Below are 21,539 nucleotides of genomic sequence, written 5' to 3'. Positions count from 1 at the left end.
CCATGACTTTTTTCCCCATCGCCTTTCAGTGGCAGCATATTATGTATTATAAAGTATATGTGGTGTTCCAACAATACAACATTTTGAATGCAGCCCCACCCTATCATGACTTTGTTAAGAGATTAAATTAAATGACAATTCTACGGAAATGGTTCCAATTAATTGATCAGTCAGGTTTAATTAATTCATAATTCATTATTTAATGACCAATGTATGTTGGATAATCTGGAGAGCTGGTGGTCGGTATTGAATGAGCTAGGAGCAGCCCCTTCATTATCCATTTGTCAAACGAAGGAACACCAGCACCAACAGGAACATGGGAGGAACACGAGGAGAACATAAGGACAAGGACATGAGGAGGAAAAGAGGATACAACTAAGAGGAGAACAGAAGAGAACATAGAGGAACAGATGCAGGAGAACCTCCAGAGAGCATAAGCAGGACAACAGATGAGGAACAGAAAGGAGAACAAGAGCAGAACACGAGGGAGCAGAATCAGGAGGAGGGGAGCATCAGGAGGAGAACCTAAGGAGAACGTAGAGAGGAGAACCCGAGGTGGAGCACGTACCTTCATGATGTCAAGGCGCTCCTCGTCACAGCGGACGAACACACTGGAGGAGGAGGAGAGGGGCAGGGAGGTGGAGAGTGTGACCGCCTCCTGAGCCAGCCGCCGGGCGCGGGCCGCGCTGTTGGCGTCGCTGGCGTTCTTCACCTGAGACATGTAGTGGTAGCTCACCTTGAACACCAGGTTACCGTCGTCATCCTCCGACACCATCTCAAAGGTGTCTGGAGGAGGTGGGCAGAGAGAGAGAGAGAGAGAGAGAGAGAGAGAGAGAGAGGTGGTGAATATAAGTCACCATTGCTCTTGAGCAGCCTGTGACCGTACCCATACACTCATTAATATTAATTCATTTATATTGAGTCATTAAGCACATGCTTTTATCCATAGCGGCTATCATCAAGGATGCCTACAGGTAGACTGTGGAGATTGGGATTATTCAAAGCCAGACACCCGAAAAAAAAGTCTAGCATGCCCCTTAAACCATTGAAGTTTACTGACGTTGATGTTTAGGATAATAATAACCTGACGCAATATCACAGACAACATCATCTGATTACTCATCTTATTTGTTATTTTTAATCACTGCAAATCAAATCTGTGTAAGTTAATAAAGCAGTCGTAATTTATCAACGTTTAAGATTGAGCACAGACGCCCTGGCACATGGTTGCAATCCAGCCCGCTATCTTTTTAAAATAAAGTCGAACACCCAGTGGTTTGTCATGCCTTATCTCTCCCTTTCCCTCTCATGGTATTCTGTCAAGACTGGGGGGAGAAGACCTGTTTACTCTGATGTCACTCATCGTTACATCACACGTCATCCTGATCACTGATACAAGCATGATAGAGAAACGCATTGGAATCAATCCAGACATCCCTGGAGAGCGAGGGGAGAGGGGGAGAGGGGGAAAAATAGAGGAAAGACAACGAGAAGGAGGAAGAAAAGGAAAGGGAGAGAGGAGAGACAGAGAGGATAAGATGGTAGGAAAGCGAAGAGGAAGTTCGGATGAGAGCAAGAGAGGGAGCAAGAGAGAGAGCGAGAGAGAGCAAGAGAGAAAGAGCGAGAGAGAGAGCGAGAGAGAGCGAGAGAGAGCAAGAGAGAGAGCGAGAGAGAGAGCAAGAGACAGAGCGAGAGAGAGAGCAAGAGACAGAGCGAGAGAGAGAGCAAGAGACAGAGCGAGAGCGTGTGTCTTGCTCCAGGGATGCACACATGGGAGAACAGGCAGTCGACACTGTTCTCTACAGCAGGAGCCTCTCGGTCTACTCAACGTCCATATTTATATTGAATTGCATTCAATGTCTGACACATACTGTGCCGAAAACAGCGACACCTGACCCACACTTACCAAACTGGAGTTTCTTCATGGCTGCTACGTATTTGTCCTCAAGGGATCGCAGGACAGACAGTGGCTTGGGACGGCTGGACGTCCTTCTGGACGACTCGGCCATCTTCCTCTCTGGAGGGGGACAGAGGGGAGGGAAGGGTTAAGAGAGAGAGGCATGGTTCGAATTTAACTCTGCGTCATTAGCCAAAGTCATAGACATATGCCAGCTAAAGAAGAATTGTGATGGTTTCACGGTGAAACGCAGTAGATAAATGGCCAGTTGAAGATTCCACGTACGTAGGTAAAAATACTCAATTCTTCTAGCGGGAGGCAGCGAGGGAGAGGACGAAATTGAAAGGGAAGAAGAAATTGAAAGAATTGCAAAGCAGGAGTTGCGATTGAGAATGGGAGAGAGAGTAATACTGACAAATTGTGAAATAGTGAGAGAAAAGTAGGAGAATACTGCACCATGAGCCAATAATCTCTTTATTATATTACTGTATTGAACAGGGATAATGGCAGACAGTGACCCTATGCAGATTTAATACTGCATCATACAATGGAACTAAAAGCACTTCCCATTTAAAACATTACGTCACACAAACGAATGATTAGAAGACTTGAAAAAGAGCTCCGTGTTTGGTACTCTGTGTCACAACAGTAGCTAACAAATACCCCAAACGATCTTAAAATTCTTCTCAGGATAGAGAATGTCACAAAAGACAACAGAAGTCCAATCCGAATATATTTGTTTGTGCTGCTATTCTTTCATGCAGAACGCCGCTGATCAGTTCATTTTAATGGTTAACATATGTATTTAAGTAGCATAATTATAATAATAAATATGAGCTTTTTATCTCAGTAGGTTACTTCCCCATTTTCCCCAATGCTGAATATATATAACCTCCTACATACCCACACAATCCCATCCCAGCCCGCTTCACAGGCACATTTAAGCTGCCATGGTTAGGAGAGATAAAGTAAAATGTTGGCCTATTCCGGGTGGTAATAAACGGTGGGAGGGAGACGGGAGAATAGATGGCTAGACAGAACAGTTCACACACGGACATAATTAACAGACCACTTACATATAGATGGTTTATGGTGCTCACAGGCCCTCTTCTGCCAGTACCAGAGAGAGAGCGAGAGAGCAAGAGATATGCACTGAGCATGAAATTACCAGAGTTTCTTACTGGGCCCACGGTAGGAGAGAGGGAGGATGAGAGAGGGAGAAAAAGAGAGAAAAGTCTGCAACTGTCGATATTTCTAGTTATGGTTGTCGTGTTGTTGGCCCTGGGATATCGAGGCTTTGCCAGACTAAATGTTTCCTCTCCTCTCTCCCCATCTCTCCATTCCAATACCATTAATTAACCAATTACACATCCACACATCTCCACCTCCAAACGGCAGACTGAGGTGCAGCTAAGTAATTTATCAAGTAAATGAATACCTAAGTCTTTGCCGTGTACCCACTTCGGAAATGTAAAACTTTAAAGAATAGGTATTGTTTTTCAGATTATCATGAAATGAATACTTCCTTTATTAATGCTTCATTTAACTTTTTTTGATATGCTGGTCAAAAGAGTGTGGATAACGAAGGAAGGGAATTTACCATTATTTTAGACATTTTGCAGACTGAATGAGGAATTGATTAATTCAAGAATAAACCGCAACCTGGCTCTGAACCCTGTAAAGCAATCATAATGCCGTGCTGTATTCAGAGGGTGGTGCAGGTCTCGAAGAGGCCAGAGGCATAATGAGGTTGAAATAACGACCGTCCATCATGGAGCTGGGTTCTTCTGGCTATACTTGGACAACAAGTCCAACTTTCCAATCGCGGACCTTGTGTGCACGGAACAAAGGACACGTACAACACACAAGTTCGACGGAGAAAGAGAGAGAGATAGTGACGTAGAAAGAGAAGCAGAGAGAGAGAGCAAGAGTATGAGTGAGTCTGTAAAAGCATGCATATGGGAGTATGCATGTCAATACGAAGCGTGCGAGTGCATGCTGACCCTGGTTGGCCTGTCTCAGGCTGGTGGTGGCAGAGTAGACGATATCTGCCGTCCTCTGGATGTCCGGCACCAGGAGGGACAAGCCCTCAGGCTCCGGGTCCGAGCTGTCCGGCTTGGGCAAGACTTTACTCTTGTCTTTCTTTGACCTGGGAGAGGCAGAAAGGGGTATAATAAAGTGCCACATTGAGTATACAGTTGGTTGTTGAGTATTCACGAGACAAAACAGTAGAGATGAATTTCTATTTGCACGGACAAAACTACATTTCAGTACCTTTCCGTGGGGACGTTTTTGACAAGGTTACAAGAGACAAACAAGTGTCTTTTGTCTATGTATTGATGGATGCATAATGCATCACAGTACAACCACAGATAAAGCCTAGCTCAGTGGGTAAGAGAAGACAGTGGTTTTGAGCTGAGGAGACCGACTAGCTTCAACAGAAACATGAAGGAGAGGCTGCAACATCCTCCAGCGGCCTTGGCGCAGAGGAATAACTGAAGCAGCTTTTATTCTTAACAAATATCTTTCATGCACACTCCCAACACAAATCATTGCTTCTTCCGAACACTGGATTTGACCTTGGCGAGACCCCAATTTCCGGATGTTTCTTGGCAAGAAACTTTGGAAGTGGGTGAGTGAAGAAAAGCTTGTGTTCCTTTGAAGGGAACATGGGTTCAAGGAGGGACACATCAAGGTCGGGATAGGTCACCCAAGTAGCAAAGTAATTTTGAAATGTTGCCAAGCGTTTCAACATTAGCTCCTGAAGGATGCTAATTATTTCTTGCATAAGATCTTTACTTTAATCTACTCTTGAGCCAATAGCTCAGTCACATGACTCGCAGTCAATTGGAAATGAAAGACTCAAAAACAAACAAAAGTCTGCAACAAAAACTAGACATATATTGTTGCAAGGATGTAGATGTGACACACATCTACATCACACACACAAAGACAAACACACACTGAAAATAAATTGTGATATTTGCAAAAGTTTTGTTCGCTTTCAAACTGGAACAGATGAACTATAAACCCATAAAACATTTATTTTCTGCATAAACACATAAATTGTCCAATGCATCTGTTCTGATCAGACTATAGCTGGAAGGGGAGATAGAGTTGGAAGGGAAGATAGAGCTGGAAGGCGATAGGGCAGGAAGATAGCTCTCCTGCGAGCTAGCTCTCACTCCAGGGAGTGTAATGAGCTATCCCAGATCCACGCAGAAGACAGCAGCTCTGGCTCCGACCCGGCGACCTGCATGCGTCGCTATGCACCGCCATGCGATCCCAGAATGCAGTTGCCCAGGAACACCCGTCCGCTCGCATGTTTCCATGCATCCTCAAAATGTCAACCAGATGAGCCCTGGGAGCTTAAATGGATAATGGCGTCCTTAAAGTGCGGTTGTAGCGCTGGCGTGGCGAGGCGTACATACATGCCTTTACAACAAGCCTCCACAACATGGGTCTCGGGGTTTAAATATTGACTGCCCTGCATGCTCAGAGTCCATGCAATATTGATAAGCGTTCCTGTTGTAACAGGCTGGGGAAGAGCGTTATGAAGGGGGGGGAATTGCAGGACAGGAAAACCTGCTGTATTCTACTCTATTGTAATCTACTGTGTCTCTTCTGTACTGCACTATATCTCGGCTGTATTTCTACTCTACTGTAAACTCCTTTAATCAAGACGTTAACACACCTTGAGTATGAAACACGTTGAGAGATCTTTAGCTTATATCCTACAGGCTTTATAAACTTGTAGCAACAGCCTTATCTATGAAAAATAATGCAAGTGGATTCTCCCCTTCGGAATAAAACGCATGCGGGTAATCATACACCAAGGGGGAATAATGGACTTTAAGCTTCTTAGAAGGCCAATTAGGTTAAAGAAATGATGGTGTGTGATTGGCTAATTAGCTGTTTCTATTAAATCTATAACCAAATAAAATATTAATCAATGAGGGAGAACAAATGTAAAATGTATTCTTAACTTAAAACACAGAGCTTAAGGATTAATGTTAATTGTTAAGATATTGATATATTCCCCTGAACATATCTATATATTTTTATCTTTCTATATCATTTTATTTTTGTGAAACTTGATTGACTGTTCCTTGACATCTGCCGGAACAAAGTTTCCATCTAAAATAAAGCTGCACATCTAAACCAATCCATTTCACGTCTCGTCTTGAATGATTCTACAACCCTCCACAACGGCCCCGACCGCTTGAGAAACCTTTTGAGTCTAGTGAGGGTGGTGTTCTCCAACTTACCGGAGGCGGTTGGTGTACGTGTCCACGCAGGTCTTCATCTTGGCCAGCAACATGCCTACGGAGGTCTGGCCCTCAGAGCCCTGATCGTCCATGTCGTCATCCGGCTCTTCCTGCCCCGGGCCCCCAGGTAGGGGCAGGAGCAGGGGCACCAGGGCTGTGCAGGTGGAGATGGCCCTCAGGAGCTCCAGGAGGGCCCGGTACAGGGGCACGTGGCGGGCCATGTCCAGCACTGGAGAGGAATAACCGGCTGTTAGGATCAGTTGAAAACATTCAGATTCAGACTGTTAGAATCAGGGATTTTGAGTGTTAAAAGTCAAGCGACAGACTTAGAATCAGGTATTTACTGACAATTATATACAGTTACAACTTTAACATAATGATAGTTGATGAGAAAACTGATTGAGAGAAACAGCAAGTTAATAACAATCACAGAAACAGACTGAAATAGACTGTTTAGAAAACAGAGAAACGCTGTAATAGAGCATTTGTAATAGAGCAACAGTGAGTTAAAATAAGAATCACATAAAAATGATTGATTCCGTTGAACTTGTTCTGTCAGTTTGACTGAACAATCAGTAAAAACTTTTAGTGAATCGGTTATAAAAGTCTGCTAACTAATTCCATCAGATTATGAAATTCAGATTCTTTGTCAACATTAATGCATCCACACACTGGTCTGAGAACGGGAAGAGCTAATGAGATCCCAATAAACCAATCACAAAGAGAACATTGTGAGGAAATGAGCTGATTATAAACAAAAACATACAGAAGAAAACCACCCAAAATGAGAAGAGGTGGTGATCAGAAAAGCCTCTGTACTGTCTGAGAGGTCCGAACAAACAGTGGTGTTTAACATGTGGTACACAGGGTACTGCAGGTGGCACGGCCGTTTCTATTTTTGAAATAGACGAATGCACAATAATAGAAAAAATGACATAGATCAGTGAAAATAATATATAGATTGTTCAGTAAATATAGAATTACGGCTTATTTAAAAAATTGTTTGGCTTTGTGCATGCCATCATGTGTTTCCCATTGAAGTGTTTTCCTTTGATGTTTTTTGTTAATTTGTGTTTGCTAAATAAACACAAAGGGAGCTTAAGCAGCAATGCTGCTGATGTTTTCTTTCCACCGCTCCCACTGGCCATGTTCTAATTGCAGTAATAATTGTGTGGAGAAGTTGACACTCTTCGTTCACCACTGCATGCGTATTCATAGATTTCTAACCGTTAATAATAATGAGAGATGGAGAAAGACGAAGAGTGTGTGTGTGTGTGTGTGTGTGTGTGTGTGTGTGTGTGTGTGTGTGTGTGTGTGTGTGTTTGAGAGATGCTTCAACATGCTAAGTGAACAAGGGGGGAAGCAGGAACGACAACTGTAGATTGCTTGGAGATTGCGGCCAGAGAGGAGGAGAGTGAAGCGAGCTGTAGCCAGAGATGGATGCTACCCAGCACTAGCAGGCTGTGCTGAGGAGGATATTAAAGATTATTATATTCCCAGGGACAGACCAGGTGACAAACAGCGCAGCCGGCTAAGGACCAGCCCTGAGGTGCTCAGCAGTGGATCCTTAACTCAATTTGGACGAGCCTCCTGAAGAAAATGAGCACTAAAGTTACGATATTGTGTCCGTGTTCCACTTGTCCCCTGACGCCAGACGTTATTGGTCCATGTTTCCATGCCAATGCACGTAAAGACTAGATGAGGTCGTCTGGAGGGCACGGGAGAACTCATTCAGTGAGGCGCAATGGCGGACGTTAATAAACTGAAAACAAAAGCATCCAAACTATCCTCAAAGTGGAACAGAAGAGGCAGCATGGGTGAAGGGAGTTTGAGAAAGAAACATAGCTACTTTTAAAAGGCATTTAGTAATGAGTTCTTTGTATTAGAGCTGGGCAATAAGTCAATGATATGTCAACTTATTGTGATACCCAGTTTTATAGTATAATTCAATTAACGATGAGAAGATATGCCCTTAAAATGATCCCATAATAGGTTTGAAAAGTCAGCGATAAAGGTCAACTAGTTTCAATCAGTAATGTAAAGACCCTCAGACTGTTTACAAGTGTGCTTCTATTTCTTATAAGCGTATCTTGATAATTCTCGATATTGTGTAAAATTCCCCATGATTTTCGTAATAATATATTTTTCATCATAAAAAGGGCACATATTAAAATAGGTAAAATATAGTCAAATCAACTTTTGAAATCCATATTTATGTGTGACAGTTCCTATCCGTACGAATATGTAAAACATCTTGTGTTCTCTGAGGCTGTCGACCTTATGTTAATGAACTAATGTTCTGATTAGCTTCATATTAGCGTTAGCAATAAATCTGAAGGGTATATCACGTTGAGGGGTCGGCCGATTCAAAGGCAGCCCGTGGTGTTGTCTTGTATAACCACCAGAGGTTTTATTGGGGTCACCAGCAGATAATCCCACTGCTACACTAGGTTGTTCACACAGTGAGAAACATCAAAAACCAAGGTCAAGACAAAACCTACATTTCGTAAAAAAAAATGTGTACAAAAACAGAGAGAGGTGTATTAAGGCACCAGACAGATATCAAACCCATGTATTGTTCTCAAAAGGCCCAGATAGCCCCATGATCCTGCGACCATGCGGTGTGATCAAAATGAGAGCAGAATCATCCCATCTCTGAGTGGATGTGAGAGCGGTCAAGGAGCTGGTTTGCTGGACTGCAGGGGCTCAGAACGGTGGGTCCCTCCTCTTCCGTGGCTCCTACACTGTTTTACATTTATATTGAAAACCCCCGCCTCCAAGCCCCTCCTCCCCGCCATCGCCACAAACACGACCCGCCGTGGTCGTGAATCTCTGATGGCCTCTCTCGTTCTGGGTGTGTTTGGGAGGAGCCGGGGGTAAAAACATCCTGCTCTGTGTTTCACACACCTCGGTAATTGCTTGAGGGCCGTCTAAATGCCATGATTCATGTGTGTGTGTGGGACGTGTGTGTGTGTGTGTGTTTTGAGTGCGAGACATTGTGTGTTTTGGAGAGTGTGTCTGGGTGTTGGTATGTGAGAGCGTGTGAGAGAAAATGTGCGTCTCGATGTGGGCGTGTCCGGCTACGTGCATGATTACTTACGTACTTATGTGCCTCTTTGTGCATGGTTGTTGTGTTCATGTGTGGACTTGCATTCGTGCATTAGGGACTGTTTATGTGGTTGCGTGCTCGCCGCTAAATATTCCCTTTGTTTCCCCTCAATGTCAGCACGCCCCGCTTCAGATTCTCTTAGAACAATCCCACCACCACAACCACTCCTTCCCCCACCCCCCATCGCCGCTTACCCCTACCCCAGAAGTAATTATCTTACTTGTTGCATTCCACTGCTGAGTAGCGGGGGGATGGCAGGACAATCCATCCTCCAATACAATACGCTTCGCCCCCCCCCCCCCCCCCCCCCTTATTTTTGAACAAATTGATAACAAGGTTAGGTGGAGAGGAATGGACGGAGATGGCCAGAATCCTCTTATAAACTCAACCTTCATCCACCTCTGAGCTAATGGTGGGAGGAACATTTATTTTTTGCTCTGCGGTGACGTCTTGTTCCTCAGACCAGTGGAGGGGACGGCGCGACGCCGAGAATAGTAAGAAGCAGTACAAATAGCGAAGAGATGTCTGAGGCTTTGGGCCAACAGGTTGAGAGGAGAGTCGTGTCTCTGCTGTTGCATGAGAGGAGCGCCCTGTATTAAAGCGCAGGTCACCACCTGGTGGGAGATGGTGACACTGTTATTTAAGGCTCAGGACCAGGATTCTGAGGATATTTCACATTCTAACCCTAGCCCTGGTTATATTAATTTTTCTCGAGGTATAAACTATTTATGTTACAGACCACATTGGCCCATATTTAATATTATGGTACATTTGCTGGAAAATGGGAAAATGTCTGAATTTATGTTTTGATCGACACTGTGGAGCTTGGCAAAGAGGTGACCATACCAAGACGAAATGCAATTAACTTCTATTTAAAACATGATTAAATCTCAACGGTAGTTGGTTGTTTTAATAGCGTCCTGTATAACTACACCGTTCTAAATATAAATGATCCTTGGTAATAACAAAAAGCATAGGCCTAATCAGACAGAGCTGATGCAGAATGTAGATAAGGCTGACAGCAGTAGTCATTCAAATTGTTAGGGCTCAACGCCACCAGCCAACTAGGACGAGGAGACGTTCCACTGTTACCATGCAGACTGAGCGACTGTCCGGAGGTTGAGATGTTTATAGGTGAAGGGGGTTGTTTGAACCTTCCATCTGTGATCTATAACCACCACGAGTTTGTCCTCTGTTTGCTCCAATGTCAACCAATGCCGTACAAAAGTTTGAATTATTTAAAACTGTGGTCGGGTGATTAACTGGAGGACAGAGTCTTGAGGTCCCCATCCATTCTTGTCGCCATGGGAACATGCCAAGTTGGTCTTGGTTCGACGAGGGGAGGCAAACCCCACATTGGTCTGCAGAGATACTCAATAATGTCTTATCTTGAGGTGGAGCGCTGTAGAACTATAAGAGCAATGGTCTATACTGACGTTAGAGCCCTGTATTGGGGAAGTTTGTGCACAATACTTTACACTAGGTGCACAGTAACTGTTAGGACAAATCTACTCAATTTCTTTCAAAGTTCCCACTCTCATTGTAACAAAACGCACAATTTCAGACTTTATATACCTCAGATGCAAGAACGTATGAGAGGTTCTTAAAGGGCTTGTTGATGGATAAATATTGATCTTCAATAAAAAAATTAAATATAACATGGCAGCAGGATAGTGTTGGGGCCACGGTTTCAACACTCAGTCCAAAGGTTCTGGGTTTGATCTCCACTGTCCGTTGGCATCCATGAGTTGCGTAGCCTCTAGCCGCTCCTTAATGACCCTATTCATGAAGGTGGCGGTGAGGGAATAAGTGTGCGTGTTTGTCCCCGGGGGGGCGGGCTGCCTCTCCTACATCAAGGCTGAAGGAAGGAGAGAGACCAACACCTGGCCTGGAGGCTCTGCGTCTGGCCATCACACGCCGGTGCCACTACCAAGCCTGGGGGCAGAGTGTGTTGACCCACAAACACCATAAAACGGATCCGATCTGAGACCAACGGGTCCTGGAGAGCAACGCTGGGGGGGGGGTTGCGATTGGCTCAGCGTGTGCTGTGGAGCGCTCCCGGGGTGCGGTGGTGGGGGATCTCCCGAGCCTGTCCGTGTGATTACCCGACTAGGGGTGGAGACGCCAAGCGTGGCGGAGGGTGGACGTGTCAGAGAGCGGCGGTGACAGGCCGGGCACACGGTTCTACTCCCACTCCGTCAGGGAGATCCAGGGGTCGTGACGGAGACGCGGAGCGACAGGGCCAGTGGAGTGGAAACACTCGGGTCTAAACGCAGAACCAAACATGTCTCCCACGTTGGCTTATTAATCCATCTCCCGTTCCAGCAGATTATTAAATCATTTCACAAATAATATTTGTAAAAAAAAAAATGTCTTTGATAATAAACGTATATAAAATATATACACATGCGTTTCTTTGTAAGGAACGCATGTGGATAGATAAGACAGGTTGGAGGCAAACATGGGCTGCACTTCAGTCTCTACCCACCCCGTATTTGTCAACGTTCTACAGCATATTAACCCCGGCTCTACCATGTGAACCAATGGTAAAGAAAGAAACGGCGCATTCCGAATCCAAGAGGACACGAATAACCGACGCACCTCTGCAGAGCCACGGTTTCAACAAGGCAGTAGCTTCAGTGCTCCCGTTTCGTCAAGACCCACACAATCCACTCCAATTAACCTCAAAAACATGCGCTGGCCAGTTTGCCGCCTCGCGATTAGCCCGTGTCCAACGCAACACCCCCGTTTCCTCACCGCTCCCCGTGGGGAGAGAAACGAAGAAGAAAAATAGGTAGCTCATAATTAGAGCTGACAGATCCGGGACTGACGTTTGGTATTTTTAATGGAATGGTCATCTGTGCTTCCATGAGGATGACAGAGGAGGAGGTCACTTTTCTTTTCCTTTTCTTTTTTTTAAAAGGGCACCTGTTCGGATACTTCTGGGGTCCTTGCTCTTAATTAGCAAAGACATTGCCAGAGATGTCCAGAGACGTCCCCAGACGAATCAAAACAAACAGCGCACACACACACACAAATCCACACTCAGAGCCTCTGCTAGATATCACAGCCCGGAAAACATTACAATATTGTATTGCTGGAACATAAATTATTCCTGCATTATAACGGATCAATGGATTCGGCAGAACTCTGCATGGACAATTAAAATAGCTGGGGTGATAAACAGGGATTGCATAATTTCATGCTCAAGTAAGAAAATGCATTGCCAGATGAAATTGTAGTTATTTGCAATGACGCAAACCGGGATACAAGAAGATCTGAGTACAAGCACTGCAGCTAATTGTCCTCACTTGGCATCCAGTGGGATATTCCTTCATACATGGGTGTGTGTGTAATTGAACAGCAAATAGCTATAGTGGCTATGCACCATCGTATCCAATGTACAGATGAAGCAATAAAAACTAATGGTTACAATAAAGCAAGTATTATACACTGCACAACATAACAAACGACTCGCTCAAACAATCTAATCATTTCGTCATTAACACGTCCACCAGATGTTCTGCAAAAACTTTGAAAAACCTGTACCATTTTCAAGGTGATGTCAAAATGAGGTATTTTATATAACAGAAATAGAATCTGTGGTTTTCAGCATTTCAGGGCGGAGATATTTTCCATCCATGAAAAACATGAATTAAAAAATCTCTTTCATCTGTGAGTTCACTGCCAGTTCAGGAGCTTAACAGATTTTTATAAACGAAGCAGCAAGTTGAGGACCTCAGGGGAGACAAGACGAGGTCTGGGTTTTTATAGGCCGGGGGGCTTGGTTGAGATGTGAGATTTTAAAGATAGCGGCTAGAATGTGTGAATTTGTAGGCAAGGACGTGGTCAAGCATAGGGTGTGAATTTGAAGGGGAATGGGTAGGATGGACGTTTTTTTTTATAGGTGGGGCGTGGCTAAGCTTTGGGTCTTTATAGGTATAGGTACATGTTTAGGACGAGGGTTTTTATAGGAAGGGGGAGGGCTAGCACAGCTGATCATTGCAGGCTCTCGGTTTTTATTGACCTCATGCGATTCAAGCCGAGGCCCTCCATTACCCTTGAGGTCAACATAACTGCAACACAGAAACAATAAATACTCGATTTGTGTGTGTGTGCGTGCACGTGAGCGCGGCGTGAGAGAGCGAGGGAAATGTAGCTGAAATGGAGAGTGCTGAGTCCAAGCAACATAAAACACCAACAGCACAGCATGCTGCTGTATCTACTAACATCTGACAACAGAACTGGTCCTCAGAGAGGTCGGAGGTCAGGGTGAAGCCTGGAGAGAATCCTAACAGAAAATAAAAGAAACGCCGAAAGGAGAATGAAAGCCATCGGCCGACAGATTTACACAGAACATGAGGTGGAGAAAGCAGAGAGGTCTGATGTTGTTCCATCAGAGATGATGAGCCTTCAAAAATAAATAACAACCCGAGTGAGCAAGAAAGGAGGGAGGAAGGAGAGAGTGAGTCATAGAGCTGGGAGAGGCAGAATGGCGTACACCCATATAGATTTAACTCGGCGCTCGTCCTGCAGCACCCAATGATTTTCAATCAACTGTGCAGAAATGACCATGGGAACGTGTTCTTTCAGCTGTACAACCGCTCCCTTCAGCCTATCCTATTCCAGCAGAATTACTTTGTAGCAACAACAACAAGACCCAGCTGTAAGAAGTTAAATTAATAATAGGCTGGTATTGGAGTATGGTTGGGTGTGGGTGGGGGAGTGGTGGTGGACCTTGCGTTGTCAGACAGACATCATGATGAATGAGAAGCGTGCCGCCAGGTGCATACAGAGTAGTGACAGAGAGAGCAACAATGGTGGCATCAACATCACCATCGCTCAGTGAAACCGCCTCAATTATCACCAGCAAACGTCCTCAACGTTAGTACCCCCCTCTTCCCCTTCCCTCTGTCTCTGCGCCATGACAGGCAGGACTTAGAGAGGCTGGATGTACTAGATACAGGATCTCCTATCTCCCCTTTCAGTTTTCCATTGCCTCTGCTTCCTCCTTGCTGCCCTGCTTCCAGCCATTTCACTGGAACCTTTTTCTATATCTTATTTTGGTGTGTGTGTACGAATCATTTCATCTCCAGAGTTGGAGAAGTAGGAGGAGGAGGAGGTGGCGGTAGCAAGCATGAGAACCTTGTTTTGTTTCCCTTAAACTCTCCCTCCCATTCTCAATTGAACACTCCTTCCACCACCACCGACATACACCCCCCTAGCTCCACCTCCGTCGCTCCCCATCTCCCTCTCTCCCCATTTCATTTTCACTCCATCTCCCTCTCATCTATCTTTCCATCTCTCTCCCCCTACGCATCTCTATCTCTCTCCATGCTTCCCGATCTCTCTCCCAATCTCCCTTTCTCTTGCTCCCAATCACTCCCCCTCCCTCTCAATGGCTCTTTTTGGTTATGCAATGCACAGAGCTCCCACGACCGATCGTTTCAGTCGGTGCCCCACCATCACGCACAGAGTACCCCCTCCCTATCCCTCCATGCAGCTCTGTGGTTAATTTTGGCTACCCTCCCCCCCAGCCACTGCTCTTCTCCTCCTCCTCCTCCTATTCTCATGGCTTCCAACAGGCATGTCTCTCTCCTCTGGGTTCTGCTTCTGGCTGCTCCGACGCTCCACCTGCCGGTTCTCCACTCGGGAGGAGCAGCAGCATAGGAGGCAGACCCAGCCATATCGCTCACTTGTCCCCCCCCAGAGTAAGCTGCACGCGGTCGAAGCGCACGTACCTGGAAGCTTTGAGGGAGGCGGGAGGAGATGGTTGGGGCAGGGGGGACGGCATCCCCCCGAAAGGCACTAATTGCACTGATCCCATGGGGGAGTGTGGGGAGGGTGGAGGAAGGGGAGTAACATTAAGGGAGTTGGGGGGACGGACTTGTGTGCTTGTCAGAGAAAACACGGCTGCTTCTTCTGAGGGGGTCAAAAGACACAGGAGTAACAGAGGAGGAGGAGGAAGAAGAGGTGGAGGAGGGGGTCGTGTGGAGGAGTTCAGGGAAAGCAACGAGAGAGAGAGAGAGAGAGAGAGAGAGAGAGAGAGAGAGAGAGAGAGAGAGAGAGAGAGAGAGAGAGAGAGAGAGAGAGAGAGAGAGAGAGAGAGAGAGAGAGAGAGAGAGAGGGTGGGAGGGTGGGTAGAGAGGAGAGTAGGAGAGAGAGGGAGAGAGACAATGGGGGGAGGGAGCAGAGAGAGAGACGAGCGGGAGGAGGGAGGGGGTGTCAGCGGATGCTGGGTTTTCAGCAATCCCCCTGAACGGAGGGGCTGCTTGTGCTGTGGCCGCGGCGACACCAAGCGAGGGATGAAATGCTGAACACGGGAGACGTCTGACCGCGGTGAGAACAAAAGGAGGCGCCGAGCGTTTGAACCCGACAGCTGGAGCTGACAGGAGCCAGGAATCTACGAGGGGGCTACATTTCGCGCTGGAAGTGCGTTTGCGTGTGTTTGTGTTGAGTGTGTGTAAACGCGCATCAGAGGAGCACTCCGCAACACAACGCTCCACCCAGCGCCCCACTCCCCCTCTGTTTCTCTTGATTGCGAGATCCCTTTCGCTCAGAAGGACCAGGGACGTTTTGCTCCGCTGACAGACCCCCCCCCCCCACCCTCCTGTACCCACACGTCCGGCGAGCCCCCAAAGAGGCCAGGCGTTTCAGCAGAGGACCCCCGAGAGAAAAGCATGCTGGATGATGCCGCTCCGCACGCTAAACGCCTCAGGGTAAGTCGTTTTAACGCCTGGCTTCTCTCTACTCTTAAACTGGGTTGTTTATTCCGCAGCCGCTGGTGTTGGTGTCGGAGACAGTTGCCTGCGTATTATTGCCTCAAAGCAGTTGTTTGTCGACGGTTGGCATGTGTTGACAATGTTGACCAGATTTGGCGGATCTCCCGTAGCACGCTGGGTTGTGTTTTTCTTGTTGCACATCCCAAACTGTCTCATGACCAACGGCTCTCATTTACCACACTCGTGAAAGTCCTCCCCCTCAACATGGGGAAATAATGGGGACATCAAGAACCATAAAGGGGTGCGTGTGTGTGTGGGTATCTGGTATGTGAAAAGTGTGTGTGTGCACGGTCCTAAAAAGCTTTTGAGGGGGAGGGGGGAGGGCTGGATGGCAGATTGTAAACGGTGGAGTTAAATCCCGTCTTTTCTGACAGGGCGAGTGGCGCCGTGGTGAATGTTATTGTTGGGAGTCAAATGGAAACCGTGGAGCGTAGGTTTCTCGCCGGGAGGTTCGCTGCCTCTCGCCGGGAGGCTTGCCTCTTCGCGCTGCTTCTTTTCTGGTGAATCGAGTGATGCACAAACGGGGACCCTGGAGAGCCATTAACAGTGTCATTTGTAAACTAATCGCCATTGTGCTGCTTGTGGCGATTGTTCAGTCCAATTGATTTTCTCCTTGAGGGGGATTACCACGGCAGTGGAGACTGAGCCCCGTAATAAGATGGAGAGAGCAAAGAGATCGGAAGGGCAACATCTGCATTTCAGACACGGTTGTGTGTGTTCTCAGTTGCGTCATTGGTTGTGGGGTCATATGAGCGTTGAGCCTCTTCTGATATCGTCTTTCCTTCCTTCTCGTCCCAGATAAGTGCCACCACTGGCGGTTCGGGAAAGCACCAAGACCATGGGCACTACCGCCATAACCCTTGAAGAGGTGCGGGCACTGGAGGGCAAGGAAGAGCAGGAGGAGTCCATCTTGGCCTTGCTGGGCATCATCTGCACATTCCTCAACCTGTTTGTGATCGTCTTTGTTTACATCTACACCACACTGTGAGGCGGAGGCCAAGGGTAGAGACCAGAGACTCTCCAAAAGACCACTGAGGTTTGGAGGGAAGGCTCGGAGACCACGCTTTCGAGGGAACACGCTTCACGCTATGGACACCCCTGCAAACGGCAGCAGGCAGGGATTGGACTGCTTGCCCCAGGATTCAGATGGAGTCGGGGAGGGCATGTTGTTCTGCCACAGACGGGACTACGATGAGAGATAACGATTGGCCGGAGGAGGAGGTGGTGCTTGTGGGGGCTACACTACGGCCAGCGCAAGAGAGATGGCGTGGAAACCGTGCCTGGGAGGATCTCCCTTATGGCCCGAGAAGGACCTTCAACACATCAGCAGAATACTGAAGTGCTGGGAGCGCCTCGTCAACATGCAGTACACGTGGACCTTATGGACAAATACAAAGATCATACAGTTGGCCCCTGTGAACCTCAAAGGTGTTTTCTACTGGCATGTCCAGCTACTTTTGTGGCACGGTGAAACACAGGGCCCATGAGTCCCTCTCTATCTAGGAGCTTATCAGAGAGAAAGAGAGCTGTCGCGCAACAAATTCCATCTGATCTCGAGGGGCTGCAATTTTACAGCTCTAAGGCTGCTGATTCTTCAGCGATATGTGGCTGGGAAGGTGATGTACTTTGATAAGCAGAGTTACCAGCCATCAGAGACACTGATGCAGACAGAATACAAGGAATGAATAAGTACATGGTATATATTTATATGCTATAGATATAACTAAAAGGCTGTCTAACACACGTTCCCTGTGGAATCTGAAGAGTATGAAACTATAGCCAACATTAATCATAGTTCAGATGTGCACATGCTAACGTTTGGACTTGGGTGAGGAGGAAGGACGTTCAGTACAACAGTGAATTTAAGATGGCGCTTAACATCTTAAGTCATTGGAAGAACTAATGGTAAGAATGAAAGGTATTTTTTATAAGTAAATGAAAGGTTGAGTTGGTGATCTCAGAGCGACAAAGCAACTAACAGTTCCCAACAAAAGCGGATTTGCTCCAACTGTCCAGACAAAGCTATTCCTACTGTATCTCTCAATCGTTTTTTGGGGTTGTTTGGGGAAAATCTCTTTTTGATGTAATCGATTCATATTGATTTAAGAGCAGTGTTGGCAATCCTTTTCTGTGTATTAATATCAAACTCTAAAGCTTTTATAAATATATAAAACTCTAGATGTTATGTGCAAATTTTGACATTGATCAATAAAATCCAGAGTATATCAATAAAAATGTCCTTGCTCATGTTTGTAAGATCAACTCAATAAATAACTGGAAAAGGCTGTCAGGGACAGCAGTGATGAAGGTATTAGATAACACTTCCCTCTCATTTACAATTAATTTAGCTTCGCTTTAAGTCTTTTCTTTTTTTCTTCATTTTATTTTGGGACAGCAGTTTATAAAACCAGAAGAAAAATGCAGTTAAATTCCCTCTTACATCCACAGATTGTTCAAGTACAGCCTAGAGAGGAACCTTTATGGACTCAACAAAGCCATCCTGACAAGGGAAGAGACAAACACACACCCACCCACCCACCCAACCACACACACAGTATGTTATTTACTCTGGGCTAAAACTTATACCAAACTACCTAAGCCTAACTGCAAAGTAGCCTGACAAGCAGCACACACACACTGTTCCACACTTCCAGATAAGGGGTTTCCCATACACCCATCTGTACATTATAGATGAGCTAGCCTACATCCATCCGTACAAAATAGATGACCGGGCATACAGAGGAATTACACGAGTAACAATGTGAACACGATGAGCAAAGTCGATCTGCTTCGATCTCAAGTATGACAGGCGACAAGGTGTTTCTCGAATTCAAAGCTCATCTAAGTGATGAAACCAAAATAGGAACTCAATCAGGAAGGACAGGACTTCCTTAGGTCAAAAGAGCGGGAGCACGAGCAGAAGACGTTATTCCAACATTTGGGAACGTTGATGACACTAACTAAATAATCAAGTTGTAGATCATTCAGAAAATACTGATGTATGTTGGTAGTAGGGGGAACCTGCTGACCAATGGGACATTAGCTACGAACAAAACCGCTATAACTTTCCGGAGCCAAGGCCGATCGGAAATTTAAACATGAAAAGATGCAATAAAATGATGATGTCCTGATGACACGCCTACACACATCCACGCATGGATTTTCATTTGAGAAACAAATGGCTCGCGATCCCATGAGAAATTGCGGATTGAAATGAACAAATGAAACATTAAACATGCAGCCGCGACATAGAAAGGCATTACCTCGACGTTATGGCTTAACTTCCCCCGATGGAGTGCCAGGCGACGGTGCCACGGTCTGTAATGTGTCTTTATAGGATACATCCCGACACCCATGATTAATGTAGAACAACACGTCTGGGTCCCAGCGGGGAGGAAGGGCTGGGTTAGGGGGCTGTAGCGGAGATATTACCCATGGGACCCAAGCAGGGCCTATGGGGGCTGTGTGTGGAGAAACAAGGGTTGGGGGTAGGATGACTCCAGTTTGGGTAGAGCCATCAAAGGACTCCCCCTGATATTCTCTAGGGATGGAAGGAGTTGGAGAGAGCACCAACGTCTCATTCGTCATAAACAGGAGTATGAGGAGAGTTGTGCGGCGATCAGGGTGGAACAGAGGAATGATCTGTAATGATACTAGTGCTTTAATGGCCGCTAAGGTTGATGGTGATGATCCTGGGTTTAAATGCATCGATACAATAGCCCCTCCTTTCCTACTCATTACTACACACTAGAGGGGGAGTCCGGGCGCCAGAAATCGATTAATACATGAATTGATGAGACACCGTGAATCATAAGACACCGTTCTGACTGGGCTTCATACGTCTGGGTTGGAAAATGTGTTTCTATTCTACATCTCGCACGTAGGCTAACATCTGGTGCCATTGAGAGGCAAGGTCACCGTAACAAATGGCTTTTGGCTCCCTCTCCTCCCACAACAGCATGTCAAAAACATGTACTACAGGGGCCAAATACAAAGGGCACACCCGGCAAGCAATTACATATTTACTGGATGTTTTACACAAATTCTTCAGAGAAGCTTATAACTAATCAGACAAAATTATACTAGATGCATACAACATCATTCTTTTGTCTCCTATTAATTATTCTATTTTCCAGTAACTGCTACTGGGAGACCCGAATTTCCAGTTTGGGATTAATCAATTTAATATTATTTAATTTTTCTTTTATCTTAATTTATTCTACATACATAAAAGTGTATATTCAGAGAAGGCTTTCAAGCAACTCTGTGCAGGGTTTGTGTGCAGATGGCCTCAGATGAAGGAATGAATATTTCTTCATGGACCGAAATCAATCAGGCAAAACAGAAAGAAATGTAATTTTGTAGCATTTACCCAACCCCATGACCTTGGCAAAGAGTGTTGTTCCATTGTCTGTAAGACCAGACCAATCGTAGAAATGGCCAATCTGTGGAATCAATGGACCCACTTTTTCCTCTGTCCAATATCCCGGCCAAACCAACTCAGCGGGTCAGGCCAGTCAGTCTGGTTCCAAAGCACCAGGCACGACACCAAAAATGTTGCTTCCAACGTGCAAACAAACAGGTACGCCAAAATTACACAATTCCAACCTAGGTGCGTTTCAAAGTGTCTTTCAAAAACAAAGTACAACAACTAAAGTTGTTCACTGGTGGTATAGCGCTTGCAGCCAGCTTCATATCACGTGAAGAGGGGGGCAGACGATGTGAAACATGCCAATTTCGTAAGCGTTTACGCCTCGCGCAACGTCTTAATTTAGAGCCAACAGACTCGTCAGGACGAATGTTTTCCTGTCGACGGTTTGACAGCCCACAGACGGGAGACACATATACCGTTGATACGATGTGACACACAGGTTTCATCTGGAGGATTTGATTATTCGTAATGTCTTCATGGGGATTAATTACAAGCTGTGTGTAAGAAGTGTTAGGACTCTTGTTGTTCACAAGGAAAGTAAACAAAGGTGAAATTACATCAATTTCCCCTTGTCCTGTGAGCAGACTAACCTTGTCAAACCAATGTGAACCAATGTGTGTTGATCAATGATGCGTGCGGGTTTGTTTATTATTCATCATGTGTGCACGCGTGCATGTGAGAATATGTACGTGCAGGCACGCATGCATGAAAATGCGTGAGTGAGAGAATGTGTGTTTGTGGGTGTGTGCGTGACGGTGTATCTGAGGCATTTACCAGATAATGAGGAGCAATTACACAACTTGTCCTCTTATCTGCTGTTATTTAATTATGAGACCAGGGGCACAGTAAAGCACACCGGGAGCACACGCAGCTCCTAACGCAGAGACCCGTGCACCGCAACACGCTAACCCACACAGCGAGGAGTTCCACACGCACGACTCTCCACCAGCCAAGTGTGTCTTCCCCGCCTCCAATGCACGCACACAACTGCCGGGGGACTTAAATGGCGTGGAGATCGTGCAGACGGCGAGACCCAGCGTGTGTTATGGTA

The 21,539-nt window shown here is 46.0% G+C and overlaps 1 protein-coding gene across 7 annotated transcripts in view; it reads right to left on the bottom strand.

Moving 5' to 3' along the window:
* Positions 1-21,539, bottom strand: part of birc6 (baculoviral IAP repeat containing 6) — a 98,485-nt gene that overhangs the window by 13,560 nt on the left and 63,386 nt on the right. For all 7 annotated transcript variants that reach the window (XM_079728940.1, XM_079728943.1, XM_079728944.1 and 4 more), the window contains 4 exons: positions 6,166-6,394; positions 3,901-4,046; positions 1,907-2,017; positions 569-786 (listed from right to left, as the gene is read on the bottom strand). In XM_079728940.1, coding sequence (XP_079585066.1) covers positions 569-786; positions 1,907-2,017; positions 3,901-4,046; positions 6,166-6,394 — 704 coding nt within the window. The remainder of the gene's footprint in view (positions 1-568; positions 787-1,906; positions 2,018-3,900; positions 4,047-6,165; positions 6,395-21,539) is intronic.

This window comes from Pollachius pollachius (assembly GCF_949987615.1).
Source record: "Pollachius pollachius genome assembly, chromosome: 2".
Classification (NCBI taxonomy): domain Eukaryota; kingdom Metazoa; phylum Chordata; class Actinopteri; order Gadiformes; family Gadidae; genus Pollachius; species Pollachius pollachius.
This window is presented reverse-complemented; position numbering and strand designations above follow the sequence as displayed.